Source organism: Fusarium phalaenopsidis (assembly GCF_050370095.1).
Source record: "Fusarium phalaenopsidis strain FUZ10S chromosome Unknown contig_32278, whole genome shotgun sequence".
NCBI classification, from domain to species: domain Eukaryota; kingdom Fungi; phylum Ascomycota; class Sordariomycetes; order Hypocreales; family Nectriaceae; genus Fusarium; species Fusarium phalaenopsidis.
The window spans coordinates 1996322-2020258 of NW_028145417.1; the positions used below are offsets into that span (position 1 = coordinate 1996322).

The window sequence follows — 23937 nt, forward strand, 5'->3', positions numbered from 1 at the left end:
AAGGCAAGTGGGCAGTGGTGCCAGATGGGCTGCGGATTAATGCGGAGTTTCGTAAGCACCCGACACACCGACGCTGCGGAGCGTTATGTTGAGACAGTTTGGCGCTGCCATGCTGACGAATTTAAGACGTCCGCCAGAGAGTGATTGTTCCGAAGGCCGACACTAGAAATTTTCTGTTTGAGGTGGTTGGCTGAAACTTGCTTTGGGCTGGCGCTAGATCTCTCCAGTTTGGAATCTGGGTGTGAGATGATCTGGATCCTTGTCCATCAGCTGCCAGATGCTACGAATGGAATCACGTGCACCCTCTCGTGACTTTTCATAGCTTTTGATCACATGCACAAGCACGTGAGATATCAAGCCACTACTTGGAGCAGCCACACTTTCTCCAGCCACGGTGGTTTGCGGGGGCCTGAAGAGGGCTTGGCATCTAAGCTCAAGATGGTGAGTTATGCGGTCCGGCAACGGAGCCGGTCGCATGGCCCGGCGGCAGAAGACGTCTTTACGTCACGGAGCTGGTAAACTGGGGTAGTCGGCTTGACGTGGAGGTCGTGAACGTGGGAGTTGGCATGGATATCGAATATGGAATTGACATAAAGATGAGCTGCTTTACCTCGATATGGCAAAGAACAAGGCCCTCTTGTTCATCCCCAGGTTTCACGGTTGTTGGCCGAGGTAGGCCAGCGGAATGTCGGTATCGGCGGTTATCGATAAGAGCTTCACGAACAACGCCTCTCCCAAAACGACAAGAAAATTGACAATTCTCTGCGTGGCTTTCATGTCTGCAACTGAACTTCCTCATAGGCTTAAGCTGGCTCTGGGGAACCCTGCAACCTGGATGACCAGATCAAAAGGCGTAAAGATAGCCGCAGGGCGGGAAGCAATTGCCGACCTGTCTCGCCCGCCGCCGGCCATGGCCACCTTACCGAAAAGAGGCAATAAATGGTAATTTCGCGACGGGCAACCACCCACGCCAGAACATCATTTGTCTAACAGACACGGCTTGACTGTTACGCCTCCCTGTCGATTCCTCCACTCGGGAGCCTTGTACTTGCAGTTTGGGGGACCGCCCCTTGTGGAGATTTGTGGAGGAGGCGGCGATAAGTGAGATTGGGAGCCATCTGCTACAAGCTACCCCTCCTCCAACTCGGTCTGTCAACAGCTATAAGATGGGCGCTCCCCTTGGCTCTGGGCTCGTGAGGGTCTCTCGTTCTCGTATCTTTTGCTCCGTGTACCATAAACCTGTGCGACCGTTGATGCTCCTTCGGTGCCGTCCTTCATTAGCCCCTCTGAGCAGATTCACCACGACACATCATAGCTTCAGCACAATGGCCGACTTGTTTGTCAACCTCGAGGCGCCCAACGGCGTCAAGTACAGACAGCCTACTGGACTTTTCATCAACAACGAGTTTGTGCCTGGCTCATCAAGCCGGAAGATCACCTCAATTGACCCTGCGTGAGTACCTTGGACCCCAATGTCTTGGAGCTGCGCTGATAGGCAATTGCTTGCAGTACCGAGAAGGAGATTGCCACAGTCCACGCCGCCAGCGCCGACGATGTCGACAAGGCTGTCAAAGCCGCCTACGCCGCCTTCCGGGCTCCTTCATGGAAGAAGCTGCCTCCTCCCGAGCGAGGTGTCCTGATGAACAAGCTCGCCGATTACATTGAGCAGCACAAGGAGATCTTTGCTACTTCAGATGCCTGGGACAACGGTATGTTTCAAGGATGGGATTCAAGTACATGTGAAGTGTATTGACATGTTGTGTGTAGGCAAGACATATGCCGATGCCCTCGGTGGTGACCTCGCTGAGGTCGTCAACACCATCCGGTACTATGCCGGCTGGGCCGATAAGATCCACGGCCAGACCATCACCACGAACCCTCTGAAGCTGGCTTACACCCTCCGCCAGCCTCTCGGTGTTGTCGCCCAGATTATTCCCTGGAACTACCCTCTCGCTATGGCCGCCTGGAAGATCGGCCCCGCTCTCGCTTGCGGAAACACCATCGTCATGAAGGCTGCCGAGCAGACCCCTCTGAGCATTCTGCTCCTCGCCGAGGCCTTCAAGGCTGTTGGCTTCCCTCCCGGTGTTTTCAACGCCATCAACGGCTACGGTGCCGAGGCCGGCCCCCCTCTGGTTGAGCACAAGCTGGTTGACAAGGTTGCCTTCACTGGCTCCACCGCTACCGGCACCCAGATCATGAAGATGGCCTCCAAGACCCTCAAGAACATCACCCTCGAGACCGGAGGAAAGTCTCCTCTCCTGGTCTTTGCCGACAGCGATATCGAGGAGGCTGTCAAGTGGTCGCATATGGGTATTATGTCCAACCAGGGCCAAATCTGCACCGCCACATCTCGTATCCTGGTCGAGGATAAGATCTACGACCAGTTCATCAAGCGCTTCCTCGAGACGACAAAGACGGTCAGCAAGGTCGGTGACCAGTGGGACTCTGACACCTACCAGGGCCCCCAGGTCTCGAAGCAGCAGTACGAGCGCATCCTCGATTATATCCAGATCGGAAAGTCCGAGGGCGCCCAGGTCCTTTCTGGCGGAAAGGCTGTCGACGCTACCAAGAAGGGCTTCTTCATCGAGCCCACCGTTTTCGGTGAGGTCAAGGACACCATGCGCATCTTCCGCGAGGAGATCTTTGGCCCCGTGGTTGCCATCGCCCGCTTCAGCTCCGAGGAGGAGGCCCTGAGCCTGGCCAACGACTCTGCTTACGGCCTGGGCGCCGCCGTCTTCACCAAGGACGTCGAGCGGGCGCACCGAGTTGCCGCCGAGATCGAGGCCGGTATGGTGTGGATCAACAGCAGCCAGGACAGCGAGCCCTACATCCCCTTTGGCGGTGTCAAGCAGAGCGGAATCGGACGCGAGCTCGGCGAGGCGGGTCTCGAGGCTTACAGCAACACCAAGGCTGTGCACGTCAACCTGGGAGCTCGTCTGTAAGCTGTGCATGACTTAGGCTGTTGATGACACCCGGTATAAGGAATAGGCGCTCGGCGTAAATAGTATATCATTTGAATACCAAAATTGTTAGATCGTATAACTAGAAGTCCCCTGTTGTATCTGTCTCGCTGGTGCTACGCGTGTCATGACAAGTCACTTGTCATGAGGCCTGGAGAGGCAAGTCTTGGCATCTTACTGGATAAGCTGAGGGATTAAGGTTAAAACGCCCATGTTATGTCATTGATAAGCAATAGAATTCCATCGGCTTTGTATCAAGGACATGGTTACATAGTGTCATGCACGCAGGATGTTATGTCACTGCCCCAATATGGGCTCATGACGTCCCCATGTCGTCTTGATGCTTACGACCATGATCAACCTCATTGGGCACTCTCGACTGATAGTATTTACGACGAGGACATGGCTTGCTTCGATGGGTTTGGGCACCTGTTGCATGTTTCCAGGCAACTTTTGACAGCAAGTCCAACTCCTCATCACAACCAACATCCAACTCTGCTCTTTGCTGTCGGATATACTTATCCCTAGTAATTTACGCTATTTCTGATACTAAAGCGTGTACCTTGATGACCTCGTCGGACGGGGGCTTATGATGACCTCAAGGTTCAAGTGCTATGATGTCCAGCCAGCTATATCTGGTTGAACTCGTCAAGTGAGGGAAGAATGGCCCAGAGCCAGGGGAAACGGAGCTTCACCATTGTCTTGGAACGCTCAGACTGGATACATCTAAGAAGTATGAGATTTACATCCAATTGAGGGGGAACGGCTGGACTAAGGAATGAGGGCTGGGCCGTTTCAGCCCCAACGTCTTCATACCATTGCGTTTGGATAGTGGTATGTCCCTGGATTTATTTGCATAGTTTGAGACTAGAGCGATACTAGAGCCAAGAGATGGTCTCATATGGCTGGGGAAGGCTCATGGCACTGGTCGATGCTCCCGGGTGGTGGTTCCGCCCAAGACACAGCTCTTGTTGATCCTACCAAAGCTGACCAGTATTCTGTAATAACAAGCCACGTTCAGGTTGCGGGGTTAGATATGCGCGATGCTTGTTTACTAAGAACTATGTACTTACTGCCAGCTTTACTTCATAATAAATCTGGAATACTAATCGTTGCATATGCTGACTGTTGAATCACATTCCATGGAAAATCATATTTGAACTTTATCATGCTAGCTAGTGATGTTGTAACTTGTAGAGTATGCCAACGCAACGAATCATTTCCAGAATTGGCCACCTACATAGAAGTGGCTAGCAACATTCGTTATTTCAGATAGGTTGAACAAACAGAGGGCAATGTGGTGTTGAGAGGCTAGGCCCCTCCCCTCCCCAACAGCATCGCTGGCTTAAGTAGTCAAGGCATGATGGCTGGAACCTAAGCAACATGGGCGCCCCGTCTTTGCGTGCGGATCTCATCTAAATGAAACTTCCAGGATCGCCTAGCAACTGGAGGCCTGGGCTTCGAAACATGCAAGCCATGCCCGAAGAGCCATTCCATCTTGACGGCGAGGTCAGACCCCTCATCAGTTAGGTACTCGTGAGGATGTTCCTGGGCAGTATAAATACAACCTTCATCGTCTTTCTGCTCACGATCTTGCCTTCATTAATGACGGCAGAAAAGCACAATCTAGTAGCCAACCCAAGTACACACTCTATTTATCCCCATATCCTCTCAACCATCATTCAAAATGGTCACCAAAACACTCAACATTAGGGTCAACTCTGCCATCATCCGGCAGCTCAACCAGCAGGATTACAAGCTCTGCTTTGCCACTGGTGTCCAATCCGGCGGAAGAGTCGGCTACAACGTGATCGCCTCTACCAATAGTACGGACCCCCAAGCTCAATTACATCATTAAGACTCTCTGACTAGGGATTACCAGATGTCGCCTCGAATATCACGATTCAGTGGGAGGACTCGTATGCTATCGCTGGCAGTACGACCTCCTTTCAACCAGGAGGTGATTATCAGTCCTAACCTGTCTATCATTTGCAGCGTACTTACCAGAATCTTTAGCCCTGGTAGATATGGCCACAAGCACGGTCGGCATCAATTTAGGCCAGAGTTACACCCTACCCAAGGACTTCACCGACGGACCCATCAACGATGACTCCTCGGCTCCCAAGGATGGCATCCGCTTTGTCAACAAGACCAGCGCGGCTGCTGCAGTCCTCTTCAAGAGAATCAACGGTCAGAACGCCCCGATCTACATCAGCGCCATGGCCCCTCTTCCCCCAGGCGTCGAGGACATCACCCCGCTTAGCAGGGTGGCCGTGTGGTTCCAAAACGAAGCCCAGACCTCTATGATGATCTCCAACCTCCCTGGCGGTTCTAGGGAGATGGAAATGAGCTTTTTGACGGAGGCGACCCTGGAGTACACTGGTTCGGGAAGTTGGGTCCAGGTTTAAGAAGCTTGTTCTCCACTGGGATTGAGGTTGGCTTCTCTAGGTCAAGAGAATGGGTTTACAGAGCACAAGGGTGAAAACTACTGGCTGGCTGAAGATAGGCGAAACCATTGCAATAACTACCTCAAAACGTTTCGCCCAAGGGCAGTAGAAAATCTCTCAGGAGTTGGTGCCTTTTGACTTGAACTCTGTTACCTGCACTATCCTCGCTTCGTAACTTTCACAGTGTGAGTCCCGCAACCTAGGGCAACGAAGATGTCGTCAATATGCATTATCCTGTGTGAGCGCTTCATCAGGCCGTCTGTTGATTGCTTTTGAATTGGCCATAATGGAGAGGATAGGAACTTCTCTGTGATTGGGCCAGACTGTTCATCCAGAGTGAGTGATTGGATAAATGTATCCCCGCTCCACCAAAGTGGCTGGTGGCGGGTGAGGTGGTCAAAGCTTTCAGCTACAGTGGCTGAGTCGCAGCTCCTAGCTCGCCAGCCAATACGCTGGCTATGGGACAGCAAGCTACGTAATACGCTGGTGGCTTGGGTCTCAATACGCCCTATGTTTGCATGTAATTTGGCAGTTTCCATGTCGTGAATGAGCTCTCAAAAGAATGCCTTACCTTTAGCGCAATTGTTGATTTGAAACTAGGTATGACAGATAGCGGACCAATGATGGTTAGAAAATCCAAGCGAGCGGGGGTCTTGCAGAGAGTATATATTGTCTTGGGTGGGAATCATGGTGCTGCGACGTCATGGTTAGTTGAGTGACTGTAGTACAACACAGCAAAGCTCACGCGACATTTTTCTCTTGGCGATTTCTCCATTGATCCGGTTATTTACTCCTTTTTATCCATACTCTCTGGGATAATTCACAATGGCAGATCTACCGCCAGACTACCAGGATCAGGATCTCCCCTCCTACGAAACCATCACCAATACCGCGAGTGCCGCCGCAGCTCTCCCCGCCAAAAACGTCCTCGGCCCCGCTACGCTCTACATTTCGGGCCGCTTCATCTACTCGACCGACCCCCAAGCGCCGCCGCTGTACGAGTTCTCCCACTCTATCGGCTACTTGCACGAAAACGACCGCAGCGTAAAGGTCGAACGGGTCGATCAAGTTGTCAAGACATCAGCCGGGATATCACAGGTCGTTTTACGGAATAGACACCTCTTCGATCTAAAACACCCGACAGCTGCCGAGTTTCCCAACTTTGCGTACCACGCCGAGGCCGCGACGCGCCGTGTGCTGTGCTCGTTTGGAGCCTCCACCTTTCGAGTTGGTGGGATATTAAGACATGGGAAGGGATATCGCTTCGAGCGTGCAGTGAAGGGTGCCGATCGAAAGCTTCAAGCCCAAGATGGGCTGTTCGAAGTGAACCCTTCGCGGGACAAGGCAGTTGGATACGAGTGGAGGGATGCGCAGGGGGAGCTAATTGCTCGGGAGGTCAAGGACGAGATGGCAAGCATGAGCCTTGTTGTCACGGCCGAGATGAGCGCCGATATGCGCGATGCTCTCGTGGCGGCGTGGATCATCAGAATATGGTGGGAACTGTCAAACGGGGATCATTCGGCGATGCGTCTGATGATGGTGAGATTCAAGACTGTCAACGCCGTTGGTTATGCTCCCTGATAGCTGACAGGATACAGGCCAGCGCAGCACGGGGTCGAAGGATCGTGAGCGGATCAACCGTGAACTCAGCAAGGTGAGTGAAGCGAATGACGATTGATCATTTGGGTATGTTGCCTTTACTAACGACTGGCTACAGTTTTATGATCTGAGAAATAAGTGATACGCCGCTGGCTGGCGTGGTACTTGAGCTCGCACCGTACCCATGCGAGAAGAGCAGGCTGTTTTGCAAAGGATTTGAGTAATGACAGAAGGGACATGAATGATTTAATATGATTTGATTTAGTAAGCGAGGGATAGCCTGGAGTGGTGATAGGTTCAATATATGTCCCATAGGCTGATTTTGCCGTCTTTGGCACCAGCTGCAATCCAATGCGTTTTTCTTGCCGTGGCTATTCGCTGGTCCTTGACACTGAGACCAGTTCGAATGAGAGAACCTGCTCTTCTACTCATGATACTTTGGTTTTGACTTTCCGGCTCATCTGCATCTTGATCCTTCTTCTCTTTTGCTTCCTCCGAAATGGTGACATCGGCAAAAGCGACGGCGTAGCATCCGACTTGATGCCATTTCAACACTGCCAACTCCTTCACCGTCTTGGCAGAGTACACCCGAACCTTGGAGTCCCAGCCTGCCGTGGCGAATATCTTTCCATCGGAGCGTATGGAGAGACTCTGCTGGCCGGAATGTTTGGTGTTGATGGTTTTGAGAGGATCTTTCCAGGGAACACCTTTCCGAGGCGGAGCCGACTTGCTCTGTGAGGGCGAGCCTTTTAGGGCCGCTGATAGAAGAGACTTGGGAGCTTTCGGTTCCTCGTCTATTATCTCAACGACGCGCTCAGTGCTGTTTTGTGGTTCGGTGTTCTCGATGGGGAAAAAGAGGTCTGATGGAATGGGGTGCTTGGCAACGATGGAGTCTGCACTGGAAGTGATGAAGTAATCTTGGTACACGCTCAAGGATAAAACAGGTTGTGAGTGAGCCTGAGAGTGATATGTTGTCGTCCATTGGCCATCAGACTCGAGACGCTGAACAGTCACGTATCCATTCTCGAACGCGGCAATGAGGGTGAGAGTGTCGTTGTGATGGAGGAGAGCAAGACACATGGCCATGCCCGTCTTGTCCTTGGCTTTGAGGGTATGTACCCGCATTTGCGACGGTAATGTATATATATCAATCTATTTGCATATGAGTCTGGCACCTGCATGCTGAAAAGATGATGTAGACTTACAGCGTCAGAGGCTAAAGTGTTGGGCACGGCGATAAAAATCTCAGAAGCGGCGTCGAAAGAACCGGGCGCGCTGGAAGTTGCAGCAAAAGCGCAAAAGTTGAGGGTATTGACTTCAAGAAGATGAAGCATCCAAGGCTGTGCCCTAGGCTCTGCGACATCCTCCACAGGCAGAGCCTTGCTGAGACGCTCCTCATCCGCCTCGCCAAGCTTCCACACAATGAGCTTCATGTCGCGCCCATGACTGTCACACAATTAGCAACTCTCCCTCGCAATGAAATTAGTAATTTACGTGATAATCTTGTCGTCGCCCCAGCCGCGGATGCCTAGAATGGCCTTTTCGTGCGCGCGCCAGACGGCCTTGGGCCGCATGATGGTGAGATCCCAGACGACGACGAAGCCGTCCGCGTCGCCCGTCACGAGTCGCTCATTGGATCTGATGAAGACGGCGGCGTGCACCTGCGATTTGTGACCGCGGAGGATCGATTTCGGTGACGGCGCGGAAGATGCCATTTTTTGTCTGGTTGGTGAAGGTTTTTAGGAATCCGAGATGATCATGGAAGAGTTTTGGCCAAGGTGAGGTTGGAAATTTGGTTGGGTGTTTGTGGAACACCAATGCGCTTTGGTCATTATCACGGCAAAACTCACTCGTCAACATCTCCCACGTAATCATAGTTATGGAGTTGATAAAGTCCTAATTATGATTATTCATTACAAAGAATGTGCAAATAGTTCGGTGAAATAGAAAACCTATTCTTCCTGTTCCCCTTCCTCAGTCGCTTCTTTCTTTGCCTCGGGGGGTGGTGATGGCCATGGTTGTGGTCGATTCGGCTCAGCCGCACATAGATGCTCAAAAGTGACATAACACTTGAAGCTCTTCACTGTCGATTCAGACATGTCGACAATCGTGGTCCATGGATGAGAGAGACGTGGGCTAGGTGTAATGCCCTAGGGACGTTGAGCCGGGAAAGTCAACCCTGGGAACCTCCAAAGAACGCCCAAGATTATACAAACACCTGTTTTTGATACCTCTTCTTTGCTGTGCATGGATAGGTCCTGCGACATGGACGACGTATATGGTAACAACCGTGAGAGAACCTTCTGTATACACTCGTTGTCTGGATGCGCACTTGCCCTGACAAAGCTTCGGCCTGCTCTCGGTGTTTCACAACACCAACTGCAAGCCATCTCAAGATGCATGAAGAGTTAAGACTTCCAGGCCTCCAAGCTGGGAGACCACCAGCTCCGAGCCCAAGGACGCACGACAGGGTAGCTCTCACCATCGCTTCGACTCTTCAGCTCGACTTGGCAGCATGAGTGCCACGCAACCACAGACAGCAATTTACACTTTGAGCATTTCGGCGTACCCGTGCGACTCGAAGCCGTGTAGCCCAACACGTCGTCTGATGGAGGGCGAGAGAGAAAGAAAGAGAGTCAATAGGGGCGCGCTGCCGCAGGACGAGACACGGTGCACACGGGGGAGGGGCCAGAGGGATATTGACAGACGAATCGATTTCAATAAGCGAAAAAGGCCGGCGGGTGGAAGGAAGAGGCATGACGATATTGGTCCAAAATGCGCCCAGAGACATTCCTTCCCCTTTCTTACGCCCTGTCAATCCGGCTTCCGGCAGCAACCAAGTCATGATCCTGGACGCCACATGTGCGATGCATGGGGGAGAGAGAGCCCATATCCGGCACATGGGTGATATTTCGCCCCGTCTCAGTTTATTACCCTCTACCGGAAAAGGGAGGCGTATGCTTTCTTTTTTTCTTGTCTCTGATATTGACTGATAGCGACGCATGGATTTGTCATGCGAATCACGGTCGTCGTCGGTCCGATGTCCAGAGTTGTAAGAGCCGTCGTCCTAAAATCTCTCACTTTGGAGTCTCTCGAGGACACAGAGAATAGGCAGAGAGAAAGAGAGATTGATACACAAAAGCCATGCCCGTGTAATGGTCTCAGCATCTGTCAGCCTGCCTTTCCGAATCACAGCCGAATGCCACTCGTACTCGCACGACAGGCCTGGCCCGACCTCTAGATGGGCTCGCCGGCTGCTCATATAGATGATCCAGCGCCTCGGGTTTCGGCGGGACAGGGTGTCGCCCCCAGAAGCACTGCTTGATTTGAGAAAGGCTCGGTTATCGTTGGGATCCCAATTGCCGTCTTTTTTGTACATTGCAGCCCTTCTCCGGTTCATTCTCTTGCATCGTCCCGTTTGCCGGCCCTATCGCGCGCGCTGCCTGGTCCTATCCTACCTCCGACGGTGGGGCGGAGTCAATCCCGAACCTGCGCGGCCTTGTCTCCCGACTCGGGGATTCAGGAACCGACCGGCTGTCGCCCGTGGCCCGTGGATTCTATGATTTCATCGAGTCTCGGGCTGGCCGTCTCGAGGCATTGGCTGTTTTGAATAGGAGATCCCGAGGCTGGACGATATCATAGGTCCTGCCTCTCTTCTCTGTGTCAAACAACTAACACCAAACACTAACACCAACCACCCCCCGGCAACTTGGACATAATCACTCACCCTCACCTGGCCTCTTGCCCGGAGAGCCAGGCGGATAACTGTGTCTGCGCACCAAAGCCTCAATGACATCGCCGTGCTTGGTGGTAGCCTCGGTGCGGCGATGCAAAATGACGACTCTAGAAGCAGACAGACCATGCCCTTCTCTCAAGAGTGGCATGGCCAACCACCGCTCTCCTACGCGACCGACAGCCCTCCCCAGTTCAGTCGTCCTCTCGAATTCCACCACCAGAGCTTCCCGGCTTCCGACGGGACAGGTACCCATCAGACGCCGCCGGCAGTCTCGTCGGTGGAAAATACCAGAGGGATGACGACCCCAAGGACAATTGGAACCTCAGCTTCAGCTTCAACACCGGCAAAGGGGAAACGCGTGCGGACCGGGTGCCTGACGTGCCGGGAGCGTCACCTCAAGTGCGATGAAGCCTCGCCGGACTGCCTCAACTGCCGCAAGCGAGGCCGTGAATGCAAACGAGGAGTACGTCTCAACTTTCTTGAAATTAACCTCCACAGGCCTGCTGCTTCTATGCCACCTCCCGAGGAGTGGGCAGGTACGCAAAGCAACTACCAGTCGATCCCGGAGAAGTTGTGCTGACCGTGTTAGTCGAGTTCCAAGACGAGTCTCGAGATATCGCCTCCGAGTACCAGGGTGGTCTCGGTCGCTATGCCCCATATGATCTGGGGCCTGATAGTGTCAGCGAAAAAGAGAACCCGATGCCTCTAAAGACGGAGGAGGAGTATCCGGAGCCGGGTCCGACTGATAGGCCGGGCTCGCGGCGGCTCCACGATTATATGGCGCCTGACGATAGCACCCCGAGAGCTTCAGAGACATCTTTGCTGCAGCACCAGGATGACATGGCAAGGGCTGAAGCCAATGATGGTGGAGGAATGATAAGCGACGTTTCCAATATTGCAACTCCCTCTTCGTCAACACATTCCACCACAACTCCGCGGCCAGACTTTAACCAGGAGCAACTTGTGGCAGTAAGAAAAAGGCCATCCCCGCATCAAGCAAGTATTGAAACGGTCGATTTGGAAATGCCTCGGTTCGACAAGCCGTCACGTATGGAGAGAGCACCTGTCGAGCAGGGCTTTCACGACAACCCCATCCAGCCATTCCCCAGCGAGATGAGCGAGACCATGGGGCGCGACATTCTAACCTCGGCTGACGAGGTTTACTACATGCAGATCTTTGTCGAAGAGGTTGGTGTATGGATGGACTCGTTCAACAAGGACAAGCACTTTAGTAGAAACATTCCGTACCACGCCCTCAAGTCGACCATGCTTCTCAACGCTCTCCTGGCTTGTGGAGTCAAGCACATTTCTCTCGTCTCACCAGAGAACCACGACAAGGCCTTGTTCTACTACAACACGGCCACGACGCAGCTTCTCCGCAGTCTGCAGAACCCCGACCGGAACACGGCCGAGTGCGCCACCACGGCCATCGTCCTCAACGTGTACGAGATCATGTGTGAGAAGCCCGCCCAGAGGATGAGCCACATCGCAGGTTCACGGGCACTAGTACGAGAGTGTGGGTGGAATGCTAGGAGCACTGGTATTGGATCAGCGTGTTTCTGGTTGAACATAGGGACCGAGGTTCTCAACTGTCTGGCGGCCAACTGGCAGACGACGTGGAACCCTGACGAATGGGGTGTCGACTTTGAAGTTCCTGGCCAAAGGCCTGAGAGCGAGATCGGGAACGAACAAGCATGGGTGCACCGCATCCTCTACATCGTGGCCAAGGTTGCCAACTTTCGAGCGACAAGGGCCAAGCCTGAGGACATGGACCCGAGGGATGAACAGATCTGGCTGGGGAACCGCATGTCCCAGTGGCACGAGCTGAAGAGGCTGTGCGATGACTGGAACAACAGCTGTCCTAGGACGATGCATCCGTTCGGATATGTGAAGCAGTCCAAGTCGACGGCAAAGTCAGCATTCCCTCGTATATGGTAGGCGAACTCCTATTCGGAATGTTAGCAAAGGTCCAAGTTAACCTGAGGTAGGATGATACAGCGGGAAGCAACGCTGGGTCGTCTGCTTTACCACGCTGCTCACTGCATCCTCTCACAGACACATCCCCTCGAGTCCATCACATCCTCTGAGAGGATGCGATTTCTACAGCTTCACCACGCATACCAAGTCTGCGGCATAGTCGCCCACACCAACGACCGCAGCGTTTCCATCGTGGCTATTCGCTGCCTAGCAATCGCTGGTGCTGTCCTCACCAATCCCAGCGAACAGGCCGAGGTTTTCGACATGCTTGACAGGATCAACACGACGAGCGGCTGGCGCCTGAGTGCTGTAGAGATGGAACTCAAGAAGGTCTGGGGCTGGGAACGAATGAAGCTACCCGTACCAAGTCCAAAGGCGGACTCAAGTCAGAGCCAAGGGATTCCATCCGTGCGGAGGGCCTCAATGCCCCTGATGTCAGGGAGGGTGTCAACACCGCCGGTGATGGCTGCAGTGGGAACAAAGACACCTGTGAACCCACTGAGCTTTGCTGATTTCAAGTTGCCCAACCACCCGTACCAGAACTGGTACGAGCCACCAAACCGGACGGGTTCGTTCAACCCTCCCTCTCTCTGAGGTGAGGGTTCATAATCAACTTGTGCGAGATGCTGAAGATGTGAGGACTGAGAGTTGTGAGCTGTCGAAGAAAAGAAAAAGGAGTCTGTCTCAAGTATATGTCGAGGTTGCTTAGACGACGTTGGAGTTCTTGGTTTGTCTATTACTCTCTTCTATGTTTCTGGGACTTGCCGGTTCAACAGAGTAGAAGAAAACTTGCTTTTCGATGCTTCATCCTTAGGATTTCGCGGAGGAGCCCCCGCCGGGCTGGAAATTCATGCTGTACCCGCCCGTCTTCTCGTCCTTGACCATCTGAAAGTTCTCTGTGCTCAGTCCAAACGGCTTCAGGATGCCGTTTCCTAGATCCTTTAGCTTTCCCCACATTTCTCCCATCTCTTTCTCCTGGGCGGCCTTGGTGCGTGGTGGTAGTTGTCGTAGTTGAGTGCGGACGATGCGGAGGTCGGCTGGTGCGAGACTTTCGGGCTTGGCGGCGAGTGCCTTGTAGTCCTCCTCAGCACCGGCCAAGTTTTGCCATCCACCTGCCTCTGAACGAGCGCGAGCCCGGCGCATGAGAGACTTGCTGCGGATACGCTGGATGTTGGCCTTGAGGGTCTTGACAGCATCGTCAGTCGAATCAGGAGCCGGAGCAGCTCGCGTGGCGCCAGAGCTAACGATCTCCTCTTCAACATCGTCATCCTGCTCCTTCTTCTTCTCTTCCTCTTCCTTCTTCCCATCGGGGTTCAGTAACGGATCCTTTTGCTCGAGCTTCTCCAAAGAACTCAGGGCATCCGAGGCGGCCTTGATGGCATCCTTCCATTGCTCGAGCTTGAGGTGACAGGCAGCGATGTTGCTGTACACGACAGCTCGTGGGAAGTATAGATACTTTGGACAAGAGTTGATTGCATCGTCGTACTTGTCTAGAGCGTTTTGATACTCTTTGGAAGCAAAGAGAGCGTTGGCTTCTTCCTTGGCAGCGGTGGATTCCTCGACAAGGGCCTGGGGATGTTAGATGACTGATACCTGACTGGACGAAGAGAGGAGGTAGAGTTTGAAGAATATGATTTTAATAATGTGGCTGGCATATGACGTGATATATCCATATAGATGCTTATGCAGGGCAAATAAATCCAACATACTTGTTCCTCTTCCGGTGAGAACCTCAACTCCTCGCCATCAACCCCTTCGGTCTTGTCCTTGTCCGCCTCGACATCCGGCTTCTTTATCGCGTCATCTTTTTTGTTGTCGGTTGAGCTCATTGCTGTTGTGGTCTAGGGGAGTCGTGTCACTATTGGCGTGATGCAGACCAGCAGTTGCGAGGTCTGACGAGCTCAGTCGGTGAGGGTGCGTAAGAGTTTTCAAGATATGCGAGCCACACAACTAGCGGTCTGAGAGAAAAGGACCCCTTGAGATGTTCCTAGGAAAGAATGAACCTCGAAATGCCGTGTGGTCGTTTATGCAGTGGAGACGTGATGTTGTCGTGTCTGGGTTCATTTTAAAGAAGATCGACGGGCTCCTGATCAACCATGAGCCTCACGGCTACAGTGGAGGTTGTTCCCGGCGACGGAACAGCCTAGTCCGTTTCTGGCCTAGCTGCAAATGACATCCACTGAAGCGGTCCCCGCTGCGGGGGGCCTCTAGTGAGGGGCTCGCCTACAAATGCTTATCGCCCAGCGTCCAAACTCCTTGCCACGTGCCAGTGAATCACGGCCAGAAGAGTCACTCACCCGCTATCGCTATCACTGCCCCGCGTCCCCAACCAACACCCTCCAGCTGCTGATAGCCCAGATAAAAAAAAACCTCGATCGCAATCTCTCTCTTTTCTTCTCTCCTCAAGCTGAGCTTCTCTCTCTTTTGACCACGGGCTTTTGGCATTTTGTATCTGCTTTTCTTTGGCCTCGACTGCTTGATACCCATTTGCCTTTTGTTCCCTTAAGCACCCTTTTGTCCGCTTGCTTCCGCCACAATGGCTCCTCGTACCGAGTATGTTTTGATCTGCTCCCCTCCGATTGACCTGCGATAAGAGCAAAGAACGCTGACCATGGCTTCCCAACCACAGCTTCCCGCCCGTTCGGGCCTGTCTGTTCGACATGGATGGCCTCCTGCTCGACACCGAAGACATCTACACCAACTGCATCAACATGATCCTCGAAAAGTACGGCAAAGGAACCCTGCCCTGGTCCATCAAGGCCAAGCTCCAGGGTCGCCCCGGCCCCCAGGCCAACAAGATCTTCCACGACTGGGCTCAGCTCCCCATCTCCCCCGAGGAGTACCTCGCCGAGAACACGGCCCTGCAGAAGCAGCTGTTCCCTCACACCCAGCCGCTGCCTGGTATTCCCGAGATGCTGGGACACCTCGGTCGCACTCGGTACTGGGAGGTCAAGGACGGCGCCGCTGCCGCCGAGGCCAAGGCCAATGAGCGCGATGGTGAGCCTCACCGCGTTCACATTGCTCTCGCCACCAGCTCCCACCTGGGCAACTTTCGCGTCAAGACGGGTCACCTTCAGGAGCTCTTTGCCGTCTTCCCCTCGCACCGCCGTGTTCTGGGCGACGACTCTCGTCTGACTCCTGGTCGTGGCAAGCCCCTGCCCGACATTTTCCTCCTCGCTCTCAAGACCATCAACGATTCACTCCCTGCTGGTGAGCGACCCATCACTCCCGAGGAGTGTCTTGTATTCGAGGACTCGGTCCCCGGCGTCGAGGCTGGTCGTCGTGCCGGTATGCGCGTCATCTGGTGCCCTCACCCGATGCTGAAGAAGGAGTACGCTGGACGTGAGGAGGAGGTCCTTGCTGGCCGCACGGGCGAGGCCGGAGCGGTTGACCTCCACCAGGTCGGAGAGATCAACGACGGCTGGGCCGAGTACATGACCACCCTGGCCGACTTCCCCTACGACAAGTTTGGCATCGTTGTCCCGTCGGTCGAGGTCGAGAAGGAGGACTGCATGAAGGAGTCTCCCGAGGAGGCGGTCGCTGAGGCCTGAGGCAGGCGTCCATGAAACGGACGATCGTTGGTGGTATAGCCGCCCGGCCGTTGGATTTTCGGGCCGCGCATCTCAGGCGCGCATGGGCCTGGATGCGCTCTTTTCGGATCGGACAGACTCGGGAAGAAAGAATCAAGGGGATGGATGGATGGATAGACAAAAAGGGGTTAACGGTTAAATAAAAGGAACTGGAGACCATAGACTGTTCAGTAGACAAATCAGGATTGGATGCTGATACTCATGAATATAATGAATGGAATGCCCAGACACTGTCTCGTCTCAGATATCATATTGGACAGGTCGGACCCCGTACTTCTCCACGTAATAAAATGTCGTCAATCTATTTCGATATCTTAGATCCAGGGTGCGATGCGAGTGTGGGGAGATGGATGAGACCACTTCGGCTGCCAGTAATACCACTACAGTGCCCTACAGTGCCGGCTTCATGTGCTTTGACCAACATGGCACGGTGCAAGTCGTGCCATTCATTGACATGCAACGTTTATGCCTTCCGAGATTCTCCTATAAACCATGGTCGTCTCCTAGAGGGTTAGAGATGGCTCCTTCAAGTCGTCTCCCACACTCTGACAGACACCCAATGGCTTCTATAACGTCTTTGCCGCTACATCTCGTCGCTGACATCCTCCGTCTGCTGGACAATATCCAGCTCCTGCCCCCCGTAGTGCTGAGCCACCGCATCTTCTACTCTGCCCTGCTGGACACTCCGTCCCTGCCCCTGGACATCCTGCGCTCCCAGATCCCCGAGAATCTCTTGCCTCTGGCCGTTGCCGCGTACACGTCGCAGAAATCCGTCAGAGACCTGAACGGCCTTGACGCCGAGGCCTTCTTGACAAAGTGCTACGACTCTCCCCTCCAGAGTATCGATGGTGGTCTGCTGCACTTGTCCCTCGGTCAGGCTATCCAGGTCGGACGCATCGATGATGCCCTGTCGGAGTTGCGTGAGGAGTTTACCCTGTGCTCGCTACGTAGACTCTATGGTGTAAACAGCGATGAGTCCATCTCGGATGACCAAGGTCTCTCTCCAGGAGAAGAGTATCGTATCTCTCGGGCCCTATACCGCTTCCAGATCTACCGCAACCTCTTTCTAGATAAAGAGGTGCTTGACAAGGAGCAAGACCTCTTCCCATCCGGATACGGCGACGACGATTACCAAGACGAGGAAGAAGAAGACACAAAGCCCGACAAGAAGCAAAAGAAGCTCTTCTTTGATCGGCATTCACCTTGGGTGAATGAGCAGCTGGCCTGCGTCTATGATTATCTCGAGACGAGACTGACCGGTGGTGCGTCCCTAGACTCGCTCGTTCGTATAAACGGATGGCTCCCCTTCTACTCTTTTATGTGCGACTTGTTTTAACGTATTCTTTTGTAATTAGTTATGCTGACCATCCTGTCGGCGACTCCAGCCTATCGTCAAGTTGTTGTCAATGGCTTTCAATGGGGTGAGAACCTGACAGAGTGGTTGACTGAGAAGACGCAGCTCTTTGAAGAGCAACGATGCGTGAGTGCCCTTCAACGCTATAAAATACGTTAGCTTACGTGTTTAGCTATCTCTTGGTCTTCCTCGATTGAGTCAACTCCTCAAGGCTTCCACTTACGAGGAATGGCAGTGCTCCCTTGGCGAGGCAAGCAACCTCTGTCAGAGCTGTCTCGAAGAAGACCTAGAAGAATTCAACCGCGGCAAGAGACCCAGCGAGAAGCGTGGTGTATGGCGTGTAGCCGACATGGACCGTCTCGCACAAGAGGTCGACGCCGACGACGACGTAACGGACGACCACCCGCGACAGATGTGGACAAAGGTATACTACGACAGAGTACACGAGAGATTCCGTCTAGGTGACCACGCCTTTGCACCCATGAGGTTTGTATATGGACTGAGAGGTATTGGGTATGTCATGTGGGATGGTAAGAGGATGGAGGACGAGGTGTGCAAGGGTACCGTGGACAAGGCGTACAGGGGTGACACTGTTTTCTGAGCGTTCTTTGGTTTAGGAGTTGTTGCTTTCACGGGGTTCCTTCTTCCATTCTCTGGCGGATAGTGCTTTTCATGGGGAGTCTGTATAACTAGGGTCATTTCAACTGCATAAGCATAGCATCAGTGGCATAGGTATGGGTAGATTGCATCACATAGCCGCGAGTAAGAATAGGAGCATACATTGACATTTTATCTACATGGCTCTCGATCGAGGCTCAGCGCTGAGAGTTGATCACGGTAAGAGCGGACAGATGTAAGAAAATTATTTATTTTTTATCCCCGCCGTCTTTTCCTTCTCTTGTCTTGACTATCTAGAGCGGTGGCGCCATTGGCCCTCTCTAGACCATTCCCCCGATGCATCTGTCCCATGCCAAGCTCGAAGTTGTGCTTCCCCCTTTCAGATGATTCCTCCAGACGAAATCAGCAAGACGACAACCGTATCAACAAGACTAGGCCAAGCCACGAAGAGACTTGGCTGGACCTAGAACATGGTCCAAGACCATGATGGAGAGAAAGCTGTTGCAAGGACCCAGGTTACCGTTTCGTACCGACTCAAGATACCATGCACCCCAGAGAAGCAAACACCAATGTGATGTTTGCTTCTCTGGGGCCCCAAGAAGGGGTATCATGGAAACCCATCCCCCTTTCCCACTAAGGAGGGACCATTGAAACTTTTCACTCCGATATCATCTCAGTTGGAGCCATGCACACTTGCTCCCCTCAAAACGATTGAGGCGAGACCGAGCCAACCCCATGAGGTCGGGGACACCTGGATGAAATCTTCCATCCTCCACCCCAAGAAGGGGTACCATGGAGACTGAGTCTCTTAGGGTGTCGTTCTTTCCGCCACGGGCTAGTATTGGCTGGCTAACCGAGGCAACTTTTTGGTGCTCGACTCATCAACGACATCTCCAAAATAGGCCATGCAATGATCAACCACAAGGGCATCTCCAGTGCATTCCCCCTCGCCCTTGCCTCCTGGAGCGCGGAGCAGGTCGGGCTGCAGGTGTTCGCTGCCTCGATGAAGGTAGGGGATGGCGGAAGACTAGCCCTTCTGGGCGGACTTTCAGGGGCCGCCGGGGGTTGAAGCAACCCATACCTTGGTGGGAATGGAAAGAGTACGACCTCCTTCTTTTCCGATAATCTCCTCATACTTTGTATCCCCAGGGGTCCTGCCTCAACGGTGGTGGTAGTGGTGGCCTTATTGGCAGCGTCGTCTTTGTTATAGTTGAAGCCCGGCCCTTGATAGCATAACTGGGCCGGAAGACCCGATGACATCGTGGGTGATGTCGATTTGTGGAATAGGTGGAATACCGGGGATTCCAGAAGAGGTCATAGGGCGAGAAATCCCCGGTTACGGTATTGGGTTTTGATGCCGTCATGTATTGATAACTGTGTCATTTGTTATTGTGGCCGATGGCCCCTTTCAGAGACGTCATTGATGACAGGGACAAGAAAGGGGCCAACCGGGCAGAGGATCCGGGTCGAGGGCCGGCCCCTAAGAGGAATGTCGGAGCCAAGGGCCGACCCTCAAAAGTGTTGAGGCCTCCGAATCCGGGGTTGGCCCAGGGGCCTGCTAGTCAAAGAAAAATATGCAGTGTCGGCCACCGCCCCAGCCGCCTCTTGATCAAGGCATCCGAAGAAGCGGCTGGGCATCTGAAGCAAGATGCTCCAAGTTCTTTTTTTTTTGAAATGGTCAAGCGGACTGATATGATGCAACACAGGAGGACTACTTGTAAACCTCCCAGGGTGTCTTATGGCACTCGTCGAGGTGTTGCAGGTGAGCTCTTGAGCCGAATCGTGCCGTAGCTTTGGGCGAGCCTCTGGCGATAGTAGATGATAAAGAGGTGCGAGGTATGTTCTGGGTATTTCGTGTCTGGAGCAGATGCTAGCTGGGTTGATGCAAGCACAGTGCTCAATGGAAGCGCATGATACTGGTCGTTGCCGTGTACTGACCCATGACCAGACACAGTTGTCCTCGTTTGGCGGGAAAAGAATTCCCAAGTTTTGCCTTGTCCGAGCTGCAGAACTGGGCAATCGTCTTCCGTGATCTTGTCTCAATGGTACTGAGCCTCCTCATGGATGGCTGTGACAATGTTGTATGCCATGCAAGAAGCGCGGCGGCAGACTTGAGTGGTAGAACGAGGCCCCGTTTAGTCTTGAACCCTTTTCGTGATGCTCAAGATATCTTCAACCTCACGGATTCGTCATTGGACCTTGAGGCATGGGATACACATCTCCTGTGAAGATCCAGTCCAAATCAAGCCCCATCTCAATATCAGCCGGGCCCGTTTGCCCCAGCAGCCCCTGTCGAAGCTGAGGTGGCGATACGCGAGGCGGTGATTCGCCGTGAACTTGACCGTTATCAAGTGAAGTCCGCGTACGCTTTCGAGGAGCAGAGTCTGCCGCTGCGGTTGAAGTTCGCCGTGCTCTTACCGTCCGCCCGTGGAGTTCCCACTGCCGCTGCAACAGGACGAGAAAGTCTCTGGCCCTCTTAGCGCTCTCCCATGTAGCTCCCAGCTCATCTAGTGCCCTGAAGCAGGCACTCAGATGGAGACCAATCTCATTTTCACCTTGGCGTTGGTAGTTTGTCACAGAGGCAAAGATGAGCAGCAACGCCGCTGAGCATGCGATGCCAACGCCTTGAATGTTCATGCGGCGGAGTGCATAGCGTATCTCGTATAGCTGTAGGAGTTTGGCAATGGCGTACGCTGATTCTACACACATCATGCGTGCGTGTGCTGCCCCAGGGCCCTGTGGAGGGAACGGTTGCACGTAAGTTCGTGACATCCATGGGCGGTGAGCGTGTATGATGTTCTGGTGATATTGCATGCTGTACCAATTTTAGCAGTGTCTAATATGTATGAACGGTATACTGACTGCAGTAGGATGACGTGTGGGAGGTATGACGTCTCGCGGTCATCGAGATCGACTTGGAGTACAGTGGGTAAGTCAGCCCGCCAGTTTAGCAGCTCTTCCACCGTCCGAACATTCATTTCTTGCAGAGTAGCAGCTGGGATCTTTCTGCTTCCATATCTATTTCCGGGTCAGTGATGTTGAATCCAGACTACCAGTGCGCCGAACTCACAGAGCATATCCGAGGGGAACCATTATGTCGCTGAGGAGAGTCCTTTGTCGATGTAGCTCGTCTGTGTAGTCTGGTAGAGGAGTGAGCTCATCAAAGGACTTTTTGGAGACATATGGAATCCACTGTCCAGCTCTCTCGGGTCTGACGTCTCCGACAGGCTTGGCAACAGTGACGTCCTCCATGTTGATACGGAACGGCCGTCCGAGATAGAATCCCCACATGCTTCAGAGTCCATTAGAGAAGGGTGGCCAAATGTAGAGGAGGTACTTACTGGTCTACGGTATACGCTGCCCAGAAAATGTCGCGACGCAGATCCGCAGATGCCTGGGTGACAGCTTTCTTCGCCACATACGGACTCAAGTCGACATGGAGAGCCATGTCAAAAGCCAGTCTCATGGCCATCCCTGCAACTGGTTGGTACTGGCTCGTTTTCACCATAGGTTCACTTACCGCTATAGAGCCAACCCCTCGCATCTCGTTTGCAGCCAATGTCGTGGCTGCTGAGGACCACCATGGCCTGCACCGTCGCCAAGCAGGGACAGTCTAGTTCGATTTCAAGGAGTGCCTTGGCCCTGTCGGCAAAGAAGTCGGACAGGGATTTGGGAAATGTGACAAATGTTGGATGGTGTCGCGATTCAAAGGCAGCACCCAAGGAACATCTCCACCAGTGTTAGCCACCTACATCAAAATGTCAAGAAGTAGACTCACATTGAGTTGAGCAATGCCTCTGAATAGTATTGCGTGTCTTCCTTCCTGTCGCGCCAGTTGATCCTTGCCTCCTCAAACATGGCTCGGTTCACAACATGGAAAGCCGCATCTTGCCAAGCAAAGTAGAGGTTTACCAGATGCTCCTCGAGGTCAGCGGGCACAGACTTGCCGATGCCAAGACGGTCGAGATACTCTTGCCCGTTGTTTCGAACAGTGCGATGAATAGTAAGATTGTCGGGTGCGGGCATCTCGACAAGATTGAAGTTAGATGTGGGCCCGTAGTATCGCACCTGTCCCCCGGGTCCTATTTGCAGGGATCCGACGCGATCGGAAAGCTGGTCGACGAGTACCTCGGTGCTTTCTGTGTCACTGATTGCCTCGTCGGATCCCGGGCCGCTAGGTAGTTTGATTGAGTGGTGCTCGCCTGACCCGGGAGTCGGGAAGGGAAGCATGCCGCCTACGGTTTCCGAGTCTAGGGCAAACGGGGGCTGGAAGTTGAAGTTTGGGTCTTCAGGATTGCTCCAAGTCCAGGAAGGCGGGTTGACTGCCAGAGAGCCTGAGGCATGGTCATCTGGAGTCGGGCGTCCGATGACGTCCAGGCCATCCAAGTCCCCTATGGCGTGTGGAGGTGCCATCAAATCAGGCTGAGTGACGACGGCAACTTGTGCACTATCACCAACCCTATCCCAGACCTGCAAAGGTGCCGGGGGCGGGGGAAGTGACTCTATCGCTGCATTCGCGTTTGGTTGATTTTGGCCTGGTGACTGGCGAGGAGAGGCGATGTCATTTGATGGTGCCCTTTCAGCATCTTTGCTGGCAAATGTGTGCGTCAGTTTTAGATGGCCAAGTACCTTGATGAGAGCCTCCTGTTCCTCCTTGGGCATGGGTGGAGGCTCAAGCGAATTCTCGCTGATGAAATTGCACAGCTGCTCGATGCGTCCAGAGAGAAGCTCGATGGCAACGCGGAGAGAGAGTCTGCGCATAGGAGAGTGAGCATGATTGAATGCGACAGCGGGATCATGACTGACTTGCGCTTGTCATCACCTGCTTGGTATCGGCAATCCTTGTTTTTGGTTTTGCAGTTGGAGCAGATGGGGGAGGCTCCATCGCACTGGGGAAGTTAGTTGATCCATGGCCACAATTTATCGTCGTCAAACTGCTTCTGATATCCAGCAAGAGACTCACCTTGACCTTGCTCTCGCGACATGGCACGCAAGCAGTGGTGACGTGCTTGCGTCGAGGTGGGCCCTGCGCTGACGACGGCATGATTCTTCTGGGATGAAGCTGCGCGATGCTTGACGAGCTCAAGATGAAAACGACTCCAGGATTAAGATAGAGACGGGGACGAGGACGTCTCGAGTGGGCTGAATAGAGGTTCAAGATTGGAGCGCCCAACTCCACCCAAGGTCAAGGTCAAGCAAGGTTGATTGAGGAGAGGAGAGGAGCAAGGGTCGGTGTTAGTGGGGAAATGTGTGCGGGGGAATCGAGCTTTAGTCAGGCGGGCACGTTGGCCAGCCAAACAGGTTCGCACAATTCAACACCACGACAGGCTGCCTATCACCTAGTCTTGAACAAATTGTTTTCTAGATCTCCTTGAGATTATTTCTTCTATTTCAGGGCAAGCTTTTGCGTACGTACCATAAATAGTAAGCCAGAATATCATTGGTGGTAAGAATGGTTGGAGGAAGAAGTGCCACTTGCTGCAACACCCATGCCATCACAGGAATCACAGCTTGCCAGGGCCTGCCCAGATGCTAAGCACTGGCAGTAGCTCCTCGAACATCGTCGTGAACAGGTCACCGCCAACCTCGGAACAATGTGCTTTATTGCCTTGGAATATCATTGAAGCAGCTTTCAGATACTGAACTGGCCTGGAAA

General features: G+C 53.3%; 10 protein-coding genes across 10 annotated transcripts; 7 read left to right on the forward strand and 3 right to left on the reverse strand.

Moving 5' to 3' along the window:
* Positions 1 to 1325: 1325 nt before the first annotated feature.
* On the forward strand, positions 1326 to 2942 carry LRP88_01245 (aldehyde dehydrogenase family-domain-containing protein; the record flags this gene model as incomplete). The annotated part of the gene is made up of 3 exons (XM_083237936.1): positions 1326 to 1453; positions 1510 to 1709; positions 1768 to 2942. The coding sequence occupies 3 exons, from the start codon at positions 1326 to 1328 to the stop codon at positions 2940 to 2942; spliced, it is 1503 nt and encodes a 500-aa protein (XP_083106441.1).
* Positions 2943 to 4647: 1705 nt separating this feature from the next.
* LRP88_01246 (uncharacterized protein) lies at positions 4648 to 5368 on the forward strand (the record flags this gene model as incomplete). Its single annotated transcript, XM_083237937.1, has 3 exons — positions 4648 to 4786; positions 4843 to 4896; positions 4977 to 5368. The coding sequence occupies 3 exons, from the start codon at positions 4648 to 4650 to the stop codon at positions 5366 to 5368; spliced, it is 585 nt and encodes a 194-aa protein (XP_083106442.1).
* Positions 5369 to 6232: 864 nt separating this feature from the next.
* LRP88_01247 (uncharacterized protein) lies at positions 6233 to 6988 on the forward strand (the record flags this gene model as incomplete). Its single annotated transcript, XM_083237938.1, has 1 exon — positions 6233 to 6988. One exon carries the CDS (start codon positions 6233 to 6235, stop codon positions 6986 to 6988), a length of 756 nt encoding a protein of 251 aa, XP_083106443.1.
* Positions 6989 to 7303: 315 nt separating this feature from the next.
* LRP88_01248 (WD40-repeat-containing domain protein) lies at positions 7304 to 8721 on the reverse strand (the record flags this gene model as incomplete). Its single annotated transcript, XM_083237939.1, has 3 exons — positions 7304 to 8158; positions 8212 to 8433; positions 8656 to 8721. 3 exons carry the CDS (start codon positions 8719 to 8721, stop codon positions 7304 to 7306), a joined length of 1143 nt encoding a protein of 380 aa, XP_083106444.1.
* Positions 8722 to 10866: 2145 nt separating this feature from the next.
* Positions 10867 to 12680, forward strand: LRP88_01249 (Zn(II)2Cys6 transcription factor domain-containing protein; the record flags this gene model as incomplete). The annotated part of the gene is made up of 2 exons (XM_083237940.1): positions 10867 to 11278; positions 11332 to 12680. 2 exons carry the CDS (start codon positions 10867 to 10869, stop codon positions 12678 to 12680), a joined length of 1761 nt encoding a protein of 586 aa, XP_083106445.1.
* A 153-nt stretch (positions 12681 to 12833) lies between these two features.
* LRP88_01250 (uncharacterized protein) lies at positions 12834 to 13313 on the forward strand (the record flags this gene model as incomplete). Its single annotated transcript, XM_083237941.1, has 1 exon — positions 12834 to 13313. One exon carries the CDS (start codon positions 12834 to 12836, stop codon positions 13311 to 13313), a length of 480 nt encoding a protein of 159 aa, XP_083106446.1.
* Positions 13314 to 13529: 216 nt separating this feature from the next.
* Positions 13530 to 14548, reverse strand: LRP88_01251 (uncharacterized protein; the record flags this gene model as incomplete). The annotated part of the gene is made up of 2 exons (XM_083237942.1): positions 13530 to 14288; positions 14429 to 14548. The coding sequence occupies 2 exons, from the start codon at positions 14546 to 14548 to the stop codon at positions 13530 to 13532; spliced, it is 879 nt and encodes a 292-aa protein (XP_083106447.1).
* Positions 14549 to 15255: 707 nt separating this feature from the next.
* LRP88_01252 (haloacid dehalogenase superfamily protein) lies at positions 15256 to 16270 on the forward strand (the record flags this gene model as incomplete). The annotated part of the gene is made up of 2 exons (XM_083237943.1): positions 15256 to 15272; positions 15349 to 16270. 2 exons carry the CDS (start codon positions 15256 to 15258, stop codon positions 16268 to 16270), a joined length of 939 nt encoding a protein of 312 aa, XP_083106448.1.
* A 598-nt stretch (positions 16271 to 16868) lies between these two features.
* On the forward strand, positions 16869 to 18264 carry LRP88_01253 (uncharacterized protein; the record flags this gene model as incomplete). The annotated part of the gene is made up of 3 exons (XM_083237944.1): positions 16869 to 17571; positions 17665 to 17789; positions 17899 to 18264. The coding sequence occupies 3 exons, from the start codon at positions 16869 to 16871 to the stop codon at positions 18262 to 18264; spliced, it is 1194 nt and encodes a 397-aa protein (XP_083106449.1).
* Positions 18265 to 20459: 2195 nt separating this feature from the next.
* LRP88_01254 (uncharacterized protein) lies at positions 20460 to 23325 on the reverse strand (the record flags this gene model as incomplete). The annotated part of the gene is made up of 8 exons (XM_083237945.1): positions 20460 to 21096; positions 21144 to 21299; positions 21352 to 21573; positions 21623 to 21686; positions 21802 to 22010; positions 22060 to 23034; positions 23088 to 23170; positions 23245 to 23325. 8 exons carry the CDS (start codon positions 23323 to 23325, stop codon positions 20460 to 20462), a joined length of 2427 nt encoding a protein of 808 aa, XP_083106450.1.
* Between the last annotated feature and the right edge of the window lie 612 nt (positions 23326 to 23937).